Source organism: Boleophthalmus pectinirostris, unplaced genomic scaffold, assembly GCF_026225935.1.
Source record: "Boleophthalmus pectinirostris isolate CB_2022bp ecotype Guang Dong unplaced genomic scaffold, ASM2622593v1 HiC_scaffold_20, whole genome shotgun sequence".
NCBI lineage: Eukaryota > Metazoa > Chordata > Actinopteri > Gobiiformes > Gobiidae > Boleophthalmus > Boleophthalmus pectinirostris.
The window spans coordinates 29,310,274-29,327,289 of record NW_026571153.1 but is presented as its reverse complement, the minus strand read 5'-3'; the positions used below and the strand labels follow the sequence as shown (position 1 = coordinate 29,327,289).

Genomic DNA, 17,016 nt, shown 5'->3' with positions numbered 1-17,016 from the left:
TGGTCACCTTAAGCCAACAAAAATGAGAAAAATTAAACATATCTGAAGGACACCTTTTTACATTGGGAAAAGTAACCCCAACTTTAACTCAAATAAGAGTACTGTATTACTGTTACTCTATCAAATGTAAGATTACTCAAGTAGGAGTAAAGGTATGATGTCTGAAAACTCTGAGAAGTGCAATTTCACTTGAGTAAATATTACAATGCACTATCCACCTTTACACTGGTATATGTACTTTTCAGTAAGAAACAGACAAATCAATTCTAAATGCCGTTTATTTTGTATTTGTTCGTCAAACAAAAGTCAAACTATTTACACATCTTCCAATTTTTTTCAAAACTGTTTCTGAATATGCATGTTAATGTTTAACAGCAGACTTTTGAGGCCAAGTAGCTGAGCTGACCAGAATATGCTGACAAAATAATACAAAATGAATTAATACGTGGCTATAGAATTAGGTTAGATGTTTTGACAGAATTCTCAAGTACACAGGGTTTTGACAATGCAGTGGTCTACATGGCTTACATAAAGTGAAACTACAAGTAAAATCGACATTATAACTCAGTTTAACCTTTACCCAAATTCAGTCTTTTCCCTCTTATTTGGAACTATTTGAAAAGTTGAGTAAAATATTGTCAACACTGTCAAGCCTTCTAATTCAAATCCTCAATTTATTGTAGTCACCTCATAAGCCATTTGACCATACCTCACCACTTACTGCAACATAGTACACAAAACATTGGTTGATTAACACCATTCTTGTTTCAGAGACTAGCTGGAGTGGGAACTGTCTTCACCGTGCATTGTTAAAACTCAAAGTACAAACACTGGGGCAGATTTTTTTTGAGAAGTTGTATTCTTTGTGAAAGCCCGTCAGCTCAACTCCTCAGCGCGGCCTTACAATACACTATACATCTTGAAAACCCAAAAATGAACAAAATTACAAAGTCCACTGCTTCCGAGCTAACCTTTTACTGGGGTCATTTGGACGTGTTATAGTACAGTCCTTCACCAGTACAGACTAGGTGTTTCCAATTCTTACCCAAGTTAGCCATTCCCGGACCAAACTATACAATTTAAGGCATTTATAAACAGAAATGCAGCAAAAGAATGGGAAAGAAAGGTGATTATTTACAAATTGTACAAAGTTGTTTGTCTCTCATCGCCTGTACAGCAGACAAACTTGATGCGTCCGACCGTGTTGACCTGTGGTTCTTGATAGCGCCACGGTAACTAGAGGTTGCGGTGGATATAGTGTCTTTAACTTGTAGTTATGCAAGTTTTTTGTTTTTTTGTATGTTTTGAGTTTTTTCCAGTTTGGCGCTTTGAGGTCAGGCCAAAGTCTGTCCCTCTGCTGTTCAGGGGCCCATCCAGAGCGTCACAAGGGGCCCATTCAAATGCCAAAGCCAAGTTTCTGAGGGTCCAGGCTCCGTGAGGCAAGGGCCCGGGTGAAGGGGGGCCCTGGGCAGGCCACAGGAGAGCTCCCCAAAGAACAGGATGACGGCACTGTTTAACTCCTGCAAAGCAAAAACAAACCAGAAGTCAAAACAAGTCTTGAATGAAGTTTACTGTCAGGTCCACACTTCAAGGTCCCGTACCTGATTATAAGTACTTTTCACAACTTCACTAAACAGTGAATAATTGGAATGCTCTGACTGCATAAGGTACCATATTTTCCGGGCTATTAGGCACTCTGGATTATAAGGCACACTGTCATTAAATGGTCTATTTTCAAACTTTTTTCACAAATAAACGCAACCAGACTTTAAAGGAAACACAACAGTTGGATGGGTGAGTGGGACTTTTTTGTGGCGTTCACGGTGACTCTGGGCCTTGTTCAGTTGTGGAGTGTAGGGAGGGTGCTGTCTGGGATCGCTGGATTGTCGGCGTGTTCGCAGTGACTCAGTTGTTCAGTTGTGTCTAGAAGTGGCACATTGCACTCGCTTTTTCGGTTCGTTCCTCCATTCTGTTCCTCGTCGGCATGGAGTGATGACTGCGCTGCGGGTGGTGCGGCTTAATAGTTTACTGAAGTCGTGCTGGGACACCTGAGTGGATTCGTGTATAAGGCGCTCTGGATTGTGGGGCGCACAGTCGTTTTTGATGGGGTTGGAGGCTTAAGAGTGCGTCCTATAGCCCGGAAAATACGGTAAGTGAGGAGTAGATTTGGAGCAATAAAAACAGTTTAAAATGAACTTGTTTTGTATTTAAAGATGGAAAAATCAGCTACAGTGCCTTTAAGTTCACAGTGAAGTCAAGTCAGTTTGCAGTGTCCAGATCCACAGTCATACTATGAACTTTACTGAAGATGGTACAATCAGGTCTCGAGCCTGGTCCACTCTGACTTTTTGAAGGTCACAGAAAAATTTACAATGAGGACCACGGTTAAGCTTACAGTGAGGTTCACGGTTAACTTGACTGTTCTTAATTTTTTGGAACTGGTCCAATTTTCTTCTGTAAAATGGAATCTTGGGCATCATCTGCTCTAGATCTAAACTTCACTGTAGATATAACTGGACCTCACTGTAAACCTGATTGTAGATTTTACAAAGGACTCCAGTGGTCTTGAGGTCCACAGAAATCTTTACAGTAAAATCCAGTCAAGTCTGAGTCCACAAGTCAAGTCTAAGTCAAGTCAAAAGCCACAAAATTACAAACTCGATTTCAACACCTCTGCCATTTTGGTCTGCACCTTATTTTTGAAATAAAATAAAGGCTAAAAGCAATACCATGAAATGTTAAAACATCATAACCCGTATTTTTACAGCAATATGGAATACTTCTCACAGTGTTATTGTGCTGTGCTTACCTACAGATAGAGGAGCAGGGAGTGTCCGGTCTGGAGGAGTCTTCTTCCTGAGGGCCGGTCCCAGGGCTGACCTCTGCAGCAGTCAGCATCTCTTTCACACCCTCCTCCCGTGGATGTGCTGAGTGGACACTGGAAAACGTCCACCACGAGTCCATGTGCTTTCCCTTCCAATCCCACTTTTACTGGCAAACCGAGGGGAACGCACCAGAGTTCAAATCCAAAAAGATTCTGGAACATTCGCTAGTTTTCCTTCATCCGTTGACAAGTTTCCTCTCTCAAAGTACTACAAAAATATGGTTATTTACAAGAGTATGGGAAGGCAGGCCTCTCCAGTCTCTGATTTATTTTTGGGAATTTCTTAAAAAACAAACCAAAAAAAAAAACACAGTCCTCTTGTTGCAGATGTGTCGCCATCCCCAAAATGGTACCTCACAGCTTGAATGAACCAAAGTGCATAGGTGAGTTGATGAGGGCAGGCCGAGTGCTTTTGATGAGGTGAAGATCAGCACCCTGCCAGTCCGCCCAGGCTCTGTCCATGCTCTCGCTCCACACTGGACCATCCAGTCACAGCATCCTCTCCACGCCAGGATGCCAAAACAACTAAACTAATCAAAAATGGCAGAAGCGCACTTGCAAACCCACTCATCTTATACGTGGGAACAAAAAGTCAAAGCGAAGGTGAAGAAACTAAACTGCAGCCACATGTCCATGCGGTGTGTAAACAAGCAGAGCTCAGTCTGACAGAGGCAGTGTGTTCAACCGTTTCCACACATTTACTTCACCGTGTAAAAAAACAACTTTGTTTCCATTTTTGAAATCTTCTGTGGGAAAGTCTGTATCAGCATAAGTTTGTTATTTTTTGGAATACATTCAATATTTTCTTAAGAAACAATACACACACTTCACATGGTGATAATGAAAAAAAAAAATAGAACAAAAAATAGCAGCCCAAGTGCTCATTATCTTAGTCCAAATACTTTTAAACTTTGTATATAATGTATATATTCATATATATTTTTCATTAAAAATGAAAACTCGTCATTATCAAATTGCAACAACGAATACGTAACACAATATGCTAACATTTCATGCACCGTCCTGTGCATTTGCACATTAAGATGCGTTTTTTTCAAGGTCAGAAACTCGACACTTATCATTCACAAGTTCGAGAACTGACAAAGGCAACATGGTCACATCAGACCTTCAGATGGACCATTCCACACACTCGCACTGTGCTGTGCACACTCACACATACACACACATATACACACATATACACACACACACACTCCAAAGTTAATGTCTCAATGGCCACGCACCCTATCCGAGTTCTTAGGCACAAATGTGCAGTCATACAAAAAGCACATGGATTTACAAGTACCTGTAGTCTTAAATCATTTGTACACACACGCACACGTCACGTCCCTCATGATTGGCCTGTCCACAGACAGTTCCACGAGGAGAAGCTAAGGAGAGAACCTAGTGGTGGTCATATAAGAAGCAAAGCTAACATTTACAGAGTTGCTCTCGGGATGAAGCTGATGAGAGAAAGGAGAGTTGTGCAATTGGCCTCTTCCTCTCAGCTGCTCTCCTAAACATCCAAACCCAGTTTGGACAGGACACACGCACTTCTTATGAGAATACAAAATTACTATTTGAACAAAAATAGACATAAATGGCCTCTTATGTTTCATACATCTTGGTAAGCAACAAAAAGAAAAGAAAAACATTGTGCAGACTGTTATATTACAACACACACCTCTGTCACGCATCACATTCACAAAAATATTCACTTCTCCAAAAAACTGTAATTTTGTTTTTGTTTGCTTTTTTGTGGTTTTGTTGTTTTTCTGTGATTTTTCTCATCTCTTTTGTAGGCAAGTGCAAATCTTCAAGTTTTTATAATCCACTTTTTCAATAGCTTGACTTTTCTATAAACATAAAAAAATGCTGAACAGGAAATATCAACAGTGTTTGTCTTTTCGAGAAAGGATTTGCTCTCTGATAAAGTAAAGGTCCCTCTGACAATCACTCACCGCTGTGTCTGCTCCCCTTCCAGTTCTAACCCCCTCCCCTGCCCTGCCCTCCTCACTCACGCTCACATGCACGCGCACACAAACACACATTTCAAATCCTGTCTCGTTAAAGTGCATTAGTTGAGAATAAGGTGCTTGTAGTTGAGTGCCAGAGGATACCCCTGTGCCCTGCTCACATGAACACGGCCCCTCCCGCCCCGGTTCCCCCAGCAGTGCACATTCGTCATCAGGTTTGTCTGATTAAAAGACAAGAAGGCCTCAGGTAGCTATTGCTGCTGCGCTGTTCCGCCTCAGTACTCCTCCACCATCTCCATGTCGTTCATAGACAGACAGTCCCCCGCGTTGTGGAATGAGTACCCTGTGGAGACAGTGGGACAGCCCTGGTCAGGTATATACTGAGGGCATAGCTTTGGGTCACATGTATGTCATACAAATGCAGCTATAGGCAGATAATATCAATGTTGTGTTACAGTCACCCTTGGAGGTCGGAACTCTCATTTCAGAATGACGCAATCTCTGAGATTAATATCGGATGCACGTTCCAGTTGTCATGTACAAGATTGAACTCGAAAATGTGTTCAAATTGTTCCCGGAGGCCACATCAAAAGTAATCTGGGAGTATCATCACATTACAGGAACTGAAAAGTCCTTTTCTGATGTGAATGTTCATCACTTTTGCAGCAAGAAAGTCTAATCCAGCCTTACTCTGACCATAGCCCAGTGACCAGGTTTGCAAAAGGACACTCACCTAAGATGCTGGGGTCGGAGTGCAGCATCAGGGGCTGTTTCTTCTTCATCTTCCCTCCCTGGTTGTCGTAGAGCCCCGCCTTGCCCATGTGGTTGGCTTGGAACATGGACTGCAGGGTATTAGGGTTCATACCTCGCATTGAGTCCTGACAGATAAAGTTATAAGAGGTGTAAACAAAGGATCAAAGACAGCAGACATGATTACAATATGAAGGCCATGTTTTGGGGATTTTAAAAATACTGGGATCTTGGGTTGCCATAGAGTCTATCAATATGACAAATATAAGAAACAAGCACTACTTAAAATATAAAAGAACATTTTCAGACATATAAATGAAGTTATCTCTTTTAAAGATTTAAAGTATACTGATGTACTAACCTGCAGAGGGAAGTTCATGTTCAACCCGGCCACTTCCTTTGATAACTGTCAAAACAATAAAAAGCATAAATAATGCATTGTCTATAGTATTGGTTGTTATTCCAGGGTTAGGTTTGGAGAGCTACCTGCTGCTGCTGCCTCTGTTGGTTGGCTTTCTGTTTGGCACGTCGCTCCAGGAACTGTTTGGCAAACTCTTTGGCTTCCACTGTGTCCCCTAGATAGGACCGGATAAAGTCCAGCACTGCATAGGGTGACTCCACCTCCTTTAGGTACGCCACTATAGTGGCAACTGAAAACAATGATATGAGGTCAGTCAATGTACTGTGTCCCATGAGAGGTGGGGAGGTGCGCAGTGAGCCTACCGTCCAGAGAGGAGGAGTTGTTGGCAGAGGTGTTGAGAGCGTGCAGCATCTGTTCACACCATGTGGTGAAGCCATCCTGAGGCTTCATGCCCTGCAGCAGCTTCAGCAGCTTCTCCTCATCATCTGTGCGCTTCCGACGCATCATGTACTGTTCACTGCACGAGCAAGCACACAGGCACAGTGAGCCAAGGCACAGGGAGAAGGGGTGATGTGCTTCCAGACACAAAGACAGAGGCAGAGGTGTGTGTACCTGAGGGAGGGGCTGCTGCGGCTGTTCTTTAAGCCCATACTGTTGTTGGAGTTGGAGCGGAGGCTCTGGTTCTTTACAGCCTCGTCCCACATGCCCATGCTCCCACCGGAGCCTCCACTGGCTGATTTGCCCTCCATGGCCCCTGCGCCGCCCCACATCCCCATGCCCTCAATCCACTGGTTTCCCATGGACGAGTTGCCCATAGACATGCCTGAATGCTAGAAAAACAAAGCCTGTCGTTACCTATGTCACTTTTTGCTGTTTGTCCCACACAAAAAAGGAGATGGAGACACCAGACTTTTCTGTTCAGGAACACATGTGGTAGACTTGTTTAATGCCTGCGCTTAATCAGTCTCGTGTGGAACTCTGCATGCCAATGTCAAAGTGTGCTATATTTTACTATTTGAATGGTCTTTGTTTCTCAAATAGATAACAGACAACATAAGTAAAATAAGATTAAGTGGTGAATAATAAAGGAGACAAACAAGAAGGACAGATTCAGTTCTTACGCGTTCTCTTTGCTGGGCTCTCTGCTGCATCTCCAAAAGAGTCAGAGCAGGGGGCTTTCCTGATTTGGACAGACCAGAAGAGGGCGCTCCTCCCCAGCTCGAGCCACCGGCTCCAGGCCCCTGGGCCTGAGGGTTCAGGAGCTTCAAGAGTAGCTGCTCCTGCTGCTGCCGACACTGCACAAGCAAATGTGCACAAGATTAAGAGAAGACCATTGTGTACTAGAAGTACAAGGGTTAGACTATAGAAGCTATCCATCTCTTTTACCATCTCTAAATCTACAGTCATTACCATTGTAAGGTAATCTGTTGTATTCAAAGTGCACACTTTACCTGCTTGCGTCTGTAGAGCTCTTCTTCGTCTCTCCTCTTCTGCTCCTCCTGCTGCCTCCTCTTTTCCTCCCTGCGCTTACGCTGCTCTTCCTCCTCGCGCTTAGCCCTGAGTTCAGCATCTCTCCTTTCCTGGAGCTTCACAGGAAAAAAGGCATGTTAAGCTCAAAAGCAGGTCCATGTGCTGAGGGTACAAATAGAATACAATGTGTGCTGACACAAACCTTTTGAAGCTGTTCAAGAGTTGGACCCTGAGTAGAAGGATTCATTGTTATGTCCCAAAGACTGGCTTCACCGCCTAAACAAAGAAGAGTTCAGTGTTGGTTAAGCATCAGTACAGGAGAACATGACTGCACACTCTTGAATGTGACAGTACCTGATGGCTGTGAAGCTGAGGTATGCATGTCCCACAAGGACCCTGTGTCTGGCACTGACATCGACCTGTTCATCGAAGGCATCATACCCTGCTCGCTGCACCTGTCAACATATGTCAACAAACACTTTCACTATTAGTTTGCATTTTACCGACTGAAATTATTTGACAGAGTTCTTATATCTTCATACTTAAAAACATTATTTTATAATTATATTTTGACTGTCCTTTTGTGCCATGGGTTTCCATCACAAACCTGCTGGCCGGCTTAGTGGTATAATAGTGATACCTGTTCATGAGCTGGAATAGCTGCTGGTGCTGGAGCTGTTGATAGAGCGCTGCAGCAGCCATCTCCTGCTGCTTCTTCAGACGGTCCTGGTCCAGATTACCCTGCACGAGAACCAGCTTAGCGCAGTGGAAACATCTATGGAACATGTCACATGAGCTGAATAATAATCATAGGTGATGGCAAGAGATAGTGCTTAAATGAAATTTCTGGACAGGGCCCGTACCTGATTTCAAACTATGAGTGAGAAACAGGTTTTGGTTTCAACATTTAGTACTGCCCATTATTCATTTCTGCTTAACTAATATCTAATAACGCCATTCAAAAAGCACATTTAAAAAGCAAGATTTAGCAAAATATTTTAATAACTTGGCAGTAAGTTTTAGCAACAAATTTTAAATCAAATTTGGGTGGTCAGTTGTGGTCATTAGATACCACATAGCTGAATAGCCCTGAGCAAGCTTGCAAAATCTACTTGAGCTCCATTGTACAACAACACAGAAACAGCTGTCTGGGATAGTGTCAAGCAGTTGTTTCCTTAAACTTCTCATATCTCTCATATCTCAGTTTGCTTTTTTATTGTTGAAAATACAACACGAGAGAGAATCAAGTGTCTGGTATAGCGTCACATTTTGTGCTTGTCTATTGTTACCGTCAGTAGCTTCTGTGTTAGTTATTTATAATTATAGAATAAGATAAAAATGAAAATGCTCCGTAAAATGAACAGATTCGCCATTTGTTTCTTGTTAAGCATGATGTAAACAGTAACTAATAATAACAACTCACAGTCCCGGTGGAGCTCCGGCTGGGTTGAGGGCGCTGCGATGGTGGGGGCTGTCTCACGAGCAGGGGTGGAGGGGAGGGCCCGGGGGCAAATGGAACACGGCCCCACATCTTGATGACGTCCCCCAGGGGCTGAAAGCCTTCATCACAGCCCCGTTTGACCAGCAGGGTCATGGTGAAGTAGCCCGCCTGGAACCACTCACACATCTCCATAGTGCTGAAGGGACCTGAGAGAGAAAGAGCCAGTCTCAGCACAGAAAACATGTGCGTGAATCAAACACTATATAAATCCAATGCATTATTATTAGAGAAGTGTTTGTTAAAACGAAAAAACAAAGATCTAGAAAAGAGCATCATGAATATGGATAAGCAGTATTTTTTGCACAAAATGGTGGTGTAATGACAATAATCTTAGTTGCAAATGATCACAATCAAATTTAATCTATTGATAGTGATGAGCAATATTATAGTTTATTATGTGATCCTTAGTAGAAAAGGTATACCTTGGATCTCTCCCTGTGGATCTTTGTAGAACCACTTCATGGCAGCCTCGTGGGACAGGGGCAGAGCTGCAGCCGTGTTGCGACTCTCCTGTTGCAGAGCCTGGGTGAAGCACTCCTCCTCTAGAGACGTATCCTGCAGCGAGGCCACCATCTTCTCCGCCTCCTGCACACATGCGCACACAGATTTAAAAACTGCAGCACTGAAGTGTCAATTAAAGCTTGTCAGATGTACATATCCTGCATCTAAACATTTTGGATCAGCTGTGGAGAAAGAAATGTTGAAGAAACCAAAACTACACTGAGGTTAGTTTGAAAGAGCACATCCTCCACTGTTCCAATAACAGCCGCAGCAGCCTTTAAAGCTACAGATTGTAATTAAATTAGCAGACCCAGTCCTGTTGTATTGGCATCTACATTATTTGTCTGATAATAGGCCAGCTTTGGCCTGACGGAAGGAAACCAGATAGCATGGGTGACATTGATCTAAAAGGACTTTATAAAAGAAAGAAGGCCCTTGTCTTCTGCATTAGAAAATGGCCACGCTCAATGGTAGCAGATGACGCTGTAAACATCATCACAATAAAGAGTCAGCAAAGCTGTCCACCCCTCCTATAGATAGCTGCACATCACACTAGCGAGTAGCAGATGAAAATGGGGGTAGATTGGAGCAATAATGTCTTGAATACAGGAGAATAAAGATGACTTAAACATGACCAAATCATTCCAAATACAACTTCCGAGAGGGTCAATGAGAAGCAAAACTAGAATATGGTTAAAAGCACTGAAAAAAGGATTTAGCGTAAGGTGCACTTTTAAAGCTTGCGTGTACCTGTTGAAGATGCGTCATGCCTTCATCGTCCTCTGGGTCTCCTCCGCCTGTGAGGGGCAGAGGGGCTGCAGAGGAAGAAGGAGGGGGAGGGAGGACACATGGGGCAACCGTGCTTGAAGAGAGATGAGCTTTTGTGTCGGCCATCAGAGACACATCTGCAACAAAAACAAATGTATAAAAATCAGTGCAGAACTTTTGATCAAACCAGACCAACTTTGCTAAGTCTAAACTTAGGGCCCTTCAGAGCCTCATGACGCACCTTGGCTGGTTGTGCTGTTAGGCTTCAGAGACAGCCCATTGTCCACCACAGGGGCCACTGCACTAGGCTGAGGCTCCTGTGATGGAGGGCTGCAGCGAGTGGGAGAAACAGAGGGAGAAGATGCTTTCTCCTCACCGTTCAATATCCCACCACCAGCTTTGTTACGTTCTAAGATAAGAGAAAGACAATATAGAATATACAAATACACAATGTTCACACTGACAATGCAGGGTGATTATTCTCACCCATGTCTTTGTCTCCTTCAGCACAGGTTTTCTCTGGGTCCTCAAGACCCTCCTCATGCTCCTCCTCATCTTCTATTCCTTTGAATTCCAGCTCTTCCTCCAGGATGGCATCTTTTCCAGATTTCTAGAAACAAAATAAGATACAGATTCAGTTTGTATCTCTAAGATGTGCACTGGAACTATGGAATTTTTTTTGTAGACCTTTTGCTAAACCTTGATATCTAAAAAGGCTGAGACCAACTGACTTAAGACTAAACCAGGGCCACAACAAGATATCTTCTACTAAAGGTCATAAAGTATCTTTTTTGGTCACAGTACATTTCATTCACCTTCATGTTCCTGTAATACATGTAGTTAGTTGTGTGTGATTTTGCAGAGCCTACTACAGTCTACACACCTTCAGAGGCATGAAGGCTCCAGAGGAGTCAAAGGTGCCCATCTCACTGTCTTCCTCGTCAGTGCACCACTCAGGCAGGCCATCCCTCTCGTCGTCTGGTCCATCACTGCCCGCGCGCCGTCGTCCACCTCCTCCATGGCCATCAGAGTCACGGAAGTCAAAGTCAAACTTTCTCCTGCGACCTTCCCCGGGGCCAGTGTGATCCCGCCAGCCCGCTGAGCGTGGACCACCATCTGACAAGCACACAACAGACAAAGATTAAACATGTCCCGCTACATGCCATTATCCTAGACTAAAGTGGAAGTTGATTTTCAACAGGATACTGTTTAAAAAACAGCTTTAGTCGTGTTGGCATTTCTCTGTGTCTCCTACCATCCCTGCGCGATCCGGCCAGTCTCCAGTTATTGCCCGGCTCTACCTCCTCCTCCTCCTGCTCCTCTCGGAGCGTGCGCCAGTTATCACTGTCAGCCCTTGCATACTCCTTCCTCCCTGGAGCAGGGGGGGGTCCAGACTCCTCAAAGCCCGGCCGGCCCACCTCTCTCCTCAGAGGCTTCTCAAAGCGCCGCTCACCCCTGGGGATAGGAGGATTAACAATGAGAGGAAAAGTGTCAGCTTACATACCTTCCATAATCGTGATCAAAAATACAATATTGTATGTGTAAATGTATAACTTAAAAACAGGTCCATAATTCAACTATTTGAGCAAAAGAGCAGAATGAAATGTGTCACCTGTCATCCCAACTCTGACTGCGATGTATCTCTCGAACATTGCGGCCAAAGCCCCCCTCAGATTCTTCAATACTTCTTTGGTAAAACCCACTTTCACCTCGACCACGGCCTTAAAACAGATTAATAAAATGAGGGCTTGTTATAGCACAAATATAGGGGACACTGGCTAAGAAGCCCAGCAGTGTGGGCCCTTACAATGCACACGTAATGCACTCTAATTAGTGCTTACCTCGACTGCCTCGTGTGGCCCCTCGACCTCGGACCACTCCGGCTGGTGCGGCCCCTCCCACACCCTTCCCCATGAGCCTCAGCACGGCCACGCTGTTCACAGACATGGAGAAGTTCCTCTGCGGGGGTTAAACAGCAGGAATGTCAGCAATGTGAGCAGGAATTCAGCAGCCTTCAGTTTGAGCTCTGCTCGCCCTCATACACAACATCAGCCTCTTATTGGAATATACAAGGGATTTAAAAGGGGTAGGGATGGGCTACTGAGTTGATTTTAATCTGTCACCATTCAATTATATGTACAGGTCAATGACATGATTATTTATTTATTTTTTTATCTGTAAAAGCATGTAGTTTGAGCAAAGTTTGAGCTTTGGAAGAAAAAAGCAGTCTATGTTTTGTGTCAATGGGCATTAAAAGTCATGTCATGTTTATGTTCATAAAATTAAGTGAAGACTGTGACAAATCAACAAGAAAAAGAAATCCTCAAACATTTTTGCTCTACCATCCAGCCCTATTTTAAAGTGATTATAATGAAGCAGAGCTGTATTCTCAAACGTTTGCTCTGTAATGGTAATCTATCTTAATCAATGATTTCCAAACTGTGTCCAAATCTACAAGCCAGCAGAGGTGGGTACTATCGAGCCGTACAGAGAAAAAAAGAAAGGACTGGTAGAAAGTGTGGCGGCCCTTACCTGCTCCTCCTCAGTGAGAGGCACCAGTGCCAGGGGCTGCATGGGCTCATCTTGCAGAATAGCAGCAAACTCCTTATCCTGCATGTCCTCTGGGACCTGGAACCATTTGGAGCACTTGATTTACACTCCTACACTATTTTTCAGCACTTTTATCAGTTCACTGCCACAATAGCCTTCAGTCTGTCTATTGATACTTTGCAGCTGTCATCAACATTCCCTGGGGGTGTGATGCTAACTGGTGGTATTGCTCTGACTGAAGCTCTGAGACTAGACATTAATCTGAGATGATTTAGATAAAACTACAACAGGTGAGTTGATTTTCTTAGTTAAACAACTCCCTCTCAAATAGCATAACATACTCACCTTTAAGTTGAAAATCAAACTCCTAAACAGGACCATGAACCCCCATACTGATCATAGACTTCTAAAAATACACATTTTCTCTCGCATTTTCTGACTATTTTGAACATTTTTAGCTTGGTTTGTTTGTTAATGTGTGCATTGTGTCTCCATGGTAACTATTGAACATTCCATCATATACAAACATGTAGAACACCCCCAACATGATGTCACTGCACTCCATTCAAAAGATAAAATATTTTGCAATAAATTGTTAATCACTATGGGGTGTTTCTGCAATAAATAACAGAAGGCAACACATAACACTATAATGAGTTCATAATTCAATTCATAATCAACCTTCTGCAGCTCATGTTTTATCACAATACAGAAAAGCAAGAGGAAAATATACCCATGACAGATAAATAAATAATTGTATTGTAACATGTATTGTCAATATAGTATATATCTTAACAGGCCTAGGTCTTTTTTTGCTGACAATAAAAGATATTTCCACGCCATAATAATAAGTGTACAAATTAAACCATGCTTTGCAGCTGAAATTAAACTACAGAAAAATGACACTGTATATTGCACTGGCAGTTCTCTCACATGTACTGACCTTGTTGTCTTTGATATAAAGTGCTAACATCTCCTCTCGGCCGTAGCGGTACTCGGCCAGCTTGTACTTTGGCATGGCAGGGGAGGGAGGGGGAGAGGTCACACTCCCCCCACTGGACAGTGCACGGAGCCTGGAGAGGTCAGGAAAAGTTGTTAATAAAATTCAAGCCATTCATATGTGTCTGCCCTCTGCTGGTCAGTCTATTCACTAGACTGGTTTGTTTTATTTTAACACACTGCATAATGCTAGAATGTCTGTTATAAAGCAAAAAAGTTTAGAAAATTTTATGTTTATACATATATATATATATATATATATATATAAATATATATATTTTTTTTTTAATTTGGGAAACGGATTATGAGTAAGGTTATGAAATGTCTAAAGGTCCTATATTATCACAAAATTGACTCTTGTTACCTACCTGCTACCTCCTCAAAAGCATACCTACAGATTACCATGGCAACCAGAGCTACATGGTCACTTCAGTCCCTTCAGACCAGACTATGTAGCACTAACCATTTGGTAGGCACAATATTAATAGCCTTTATAGATATGTTTGCAAAATTGTTAAAATAATGCCTATTAATCAGTGTTCGAAAAGGTCCGCCCAACATTACAGGCCCAAAGCTGACTTACCATTCTGGGCCGAAGTTAAGAGTCTCAGCTGTCATATTCCTCACGTCCACACAGTATTGAGTATCTAAGAAAACAGAGCTTTATTCAGATGGGAACATAAGTATCTGGAGGAGTTCCTCTTTCTCATCCCCCTTGGCCTTACCCTGTCCAGGGATTCGGAGCAGGCTGGACTGAGCTGGAGCAGGCTTGAGCTGGTAGGCTTAAATTAGGCTAAGGTGACTAAAAGGCTGAGTGGTGCTTATGCTGTGGTCACGGAGCGCCCCAAACACTCACGATTCAGAAAAATAGCTGCCAGTTTCAGGTGTTTGAGGACTACCAGGTAATCAGACCAAGACTTCAGAATGCAAACGGTTTTGACTACCGTTAAGAATGGAAGCTCCTGCTACTCACAGCCAAAACATAAAAAACTTACGACAGAAAAAATAAACACTCTTCTTTTGAATATGAAGGTTTTTGTACAGCAGTTATGCCTCACATTAAAGGTAAAAAGATGAACTCAATCGACCACAAAGGTAAAGAACAGCCAATAGGTGAAAGACCGTCCGCTGGAGCCACGAGCAGACGCGAGCTCTCCTCTTCAGCGCCTGCTCTGCTCTGCTCTGCCTGCTCCCAGTGAAAAGAGGGCTGAGGGAGAGCCTCCAGGTGACTCCTTAAGATCTGACCCCTTCCTTTTGCGCCACTGCAAGAGATAAAAAAAAAAAGACAGGGTCAGGTCTCTCCAACAATATGAATAAAAATGTCATATTGACAATTTGTCATATGATGATTCAGTGCTTCTGTTTAAAGGGCCCATATTATGCCATTTACTGATCTGTGTTATGCTGTTGTTTCCTCAGCAAAACATACCCAGAGTTGTGTTTTATTTCATTCACACATGTTAAACACAAAAACAGAAAACACCTTGTGATGTCATGTGGTAATACAGGCAGAGTTCTGCCTTCAAACTCCACACACCTTCACCCGAATTATTTGGATAATTTCAGTCCTGGAATCACTTATCTCTACTAAAGAAAAGGTAAAAGTTAGGTGTTAACGTGAAAACTATCACTAAATGACATCACAAGGTGGAACAGTGTGTTTTGAGCTTTGGGGATGTAGGCAGACTAATAAACCAGGATTGTTCAAGCATGTGTTTATGAAACAAAACAAAACTCTGGGTATGATTTTGATGAGGCAGTAGCATTATGACTTGACTGAAAGCTCACAATAATGAATTCTGAATAATACAAGGGGTTTCCTACAGCACTTATTTGCCGTTTTCTCATTTCAGCAATTCAAAAGTTATTTAGTTCATGTAGCCCTTTCCTGTATAACAAATGTACAAATAAATGATGTGTAATGACAATGGACATTAACTTTTTGCCATTTGACTTTTCATGGTCTTTACAATCCCTCAGTCATTCAGACAAGTTCCATGGTATTAAAAGCTTTTAAACTAAATAAGTCAAGTGCTATGGTTTTCTCAACAATAATGTGTATACACAGTTTTTAAGTGTAAATGTTTTCTGCACAGTGTATATCTCATTCACTGTTTAAATAGATAAACAGAAAAATGCTGCAAATGACCACATGGTTCTATGGGTTTGGGCCAGTGGGCCAGTTTGGGTGTTTTATATTTCAGCTGAGTGAAATTAAATTTGTGAAGTGTGCATGTATATCTGTTTACAGGTATATCTGTTTACAGTAGTAGTTGTGACAGAATGGATTACGTCCACTTGCGTAAAAACGAACCTCAACACTGACGCTTTTTGTTAAGGAAAGTGGCGCTGTTGTGAGGAACATTTCACAATTAAAATGAAGACATGGTCAAAACGTTTTCAGCTCCAGCACAGAAAACACTAAAGTGTAAGTTGTAGTGGGCATTCTAACTCGTCAGAGGCTCTATGTTGGGACTTGTTTACTCCATGGCGCATCTCGCCGCTGCACACGGAACTGCCGTTAGCCTCTTTAGCACAGCTAGCCCGCCGCGGGGTCCAGGCCCGGGAACAAACGAGGGCTCACGGCTTCACTACACCCTGAATGTCGTTAGAAAGTGCATTTCCCGTGTTGGGGCTTTGGATTGGGCTCCATGCGAGCTGTCTAGTGCGTACAGCTCGGGGTCCGCTGCATAGGCCTCGGCTGGAGGTTCAGATGACACAGAATGATGGCGGAGGGGGGCGGAGTGATCTGGGGAAGTTTAGCCCGGCCTGCTCCGCCAATGTGCGGACGGACATCTGCCCGAAGGCCGCCTAAAACCCAAACGCTGCAGCGCAAACAAATACATCCACACTATAAAAATCACTAGTGAAAACACGGCATTATTATTAACAAGAGAAGTGGCGCAAAACAAGCCGAATCATCATTTCATGCACGAGCAACGGTTAGCATTTAGCTAGCGTGAGCTAAGTTGCTAAAGCTGCAAAAAGGAACCGTGGCTTACCTTCACTGTTTGTTGTTACTAACGTGGTGTGCACGGTCTGTCTACGGTCAGATTATCGCATGCATTGGTCTCTAAACACTGTAAACGTTTGTATTCCACATAATCCTATATTGACGATGACGTGATATTAATGTAATGTCTTGTTTTTTCCCTCTCCTCCGACGGTCGCTGCTGCGTATCAGTGTGTGTCTGCTGGATCGTTGCTCTTCTTGTTGTTTGTGTTTCGGAAACATGGCGGTCCGTATGACACCACG

The 17,016-nt window shown here is 43.1% G+C and overlaps 1 protein-coding gene across 2 annotated transcripts; it reads right to left on the bottom strand.

Moving 5' to 3' along the window:
- Positions 1-260: 260 nt before the first annotated feature.
- On the bottom strand, positions 261-16,978 carry gigyf1a (GRB10 interacting GYF protein 1a). 2 transcript variants are annotated; one of them, XM_055156123.1, is made up of 26 exons: positions 16,763-16,978; positions 14,486-15,022; positions 14,344-14,407; positions 13,705-13,834; positions 12,744-12,839; positions 12,053-12,170; positions 11,824-11,932; positions 11,467-11,666; positions 11,095-11,327; positions 10,698-10,821; positions 10,453-10,620; positions 10,194-10,348; positions 9,365-9,527; positions 8,865-9,088; positions 8,082-8,182; positions 7,796-7,896; positions 7,644-7,717; positions 7,423-7,557; positions 7,093-7,266; positions 6,584-6,801; positions 6,334-6,488; positions 6,097-6,260; positions 5,972-6,016; positions 5,594-5,738; positions 2,810-5,203; positions 261-1,520 (listed from the first exon to the last, which is right to left on the bottom strand). In XM_055156123.1, the coding sequence occupies exons 3-25, from the start codon at positions 14,376-14,378 to the stop codon at positions 5,136-5,138; spliced, it is 3,135 nt and encodes a 1,044-aa protein (XP_055012098.1). In that variant the 5' UTR covers positions 14,379-14,407; positions 14,486-15,022; positions 16,763-16,978; the 3' UTR covers positions 261-1,520; positions 2,810-5,135. The 2 variants fall into 2 exon arrangements, with proteins under 2 accessions (XP_055012098.1, XP_020784559.2); XM_020928900.2 differs by having other exon boundaries at positions 2,814-5,203.
- Positions 16,979-17,016: the final 38 nt, after the last annotated feature.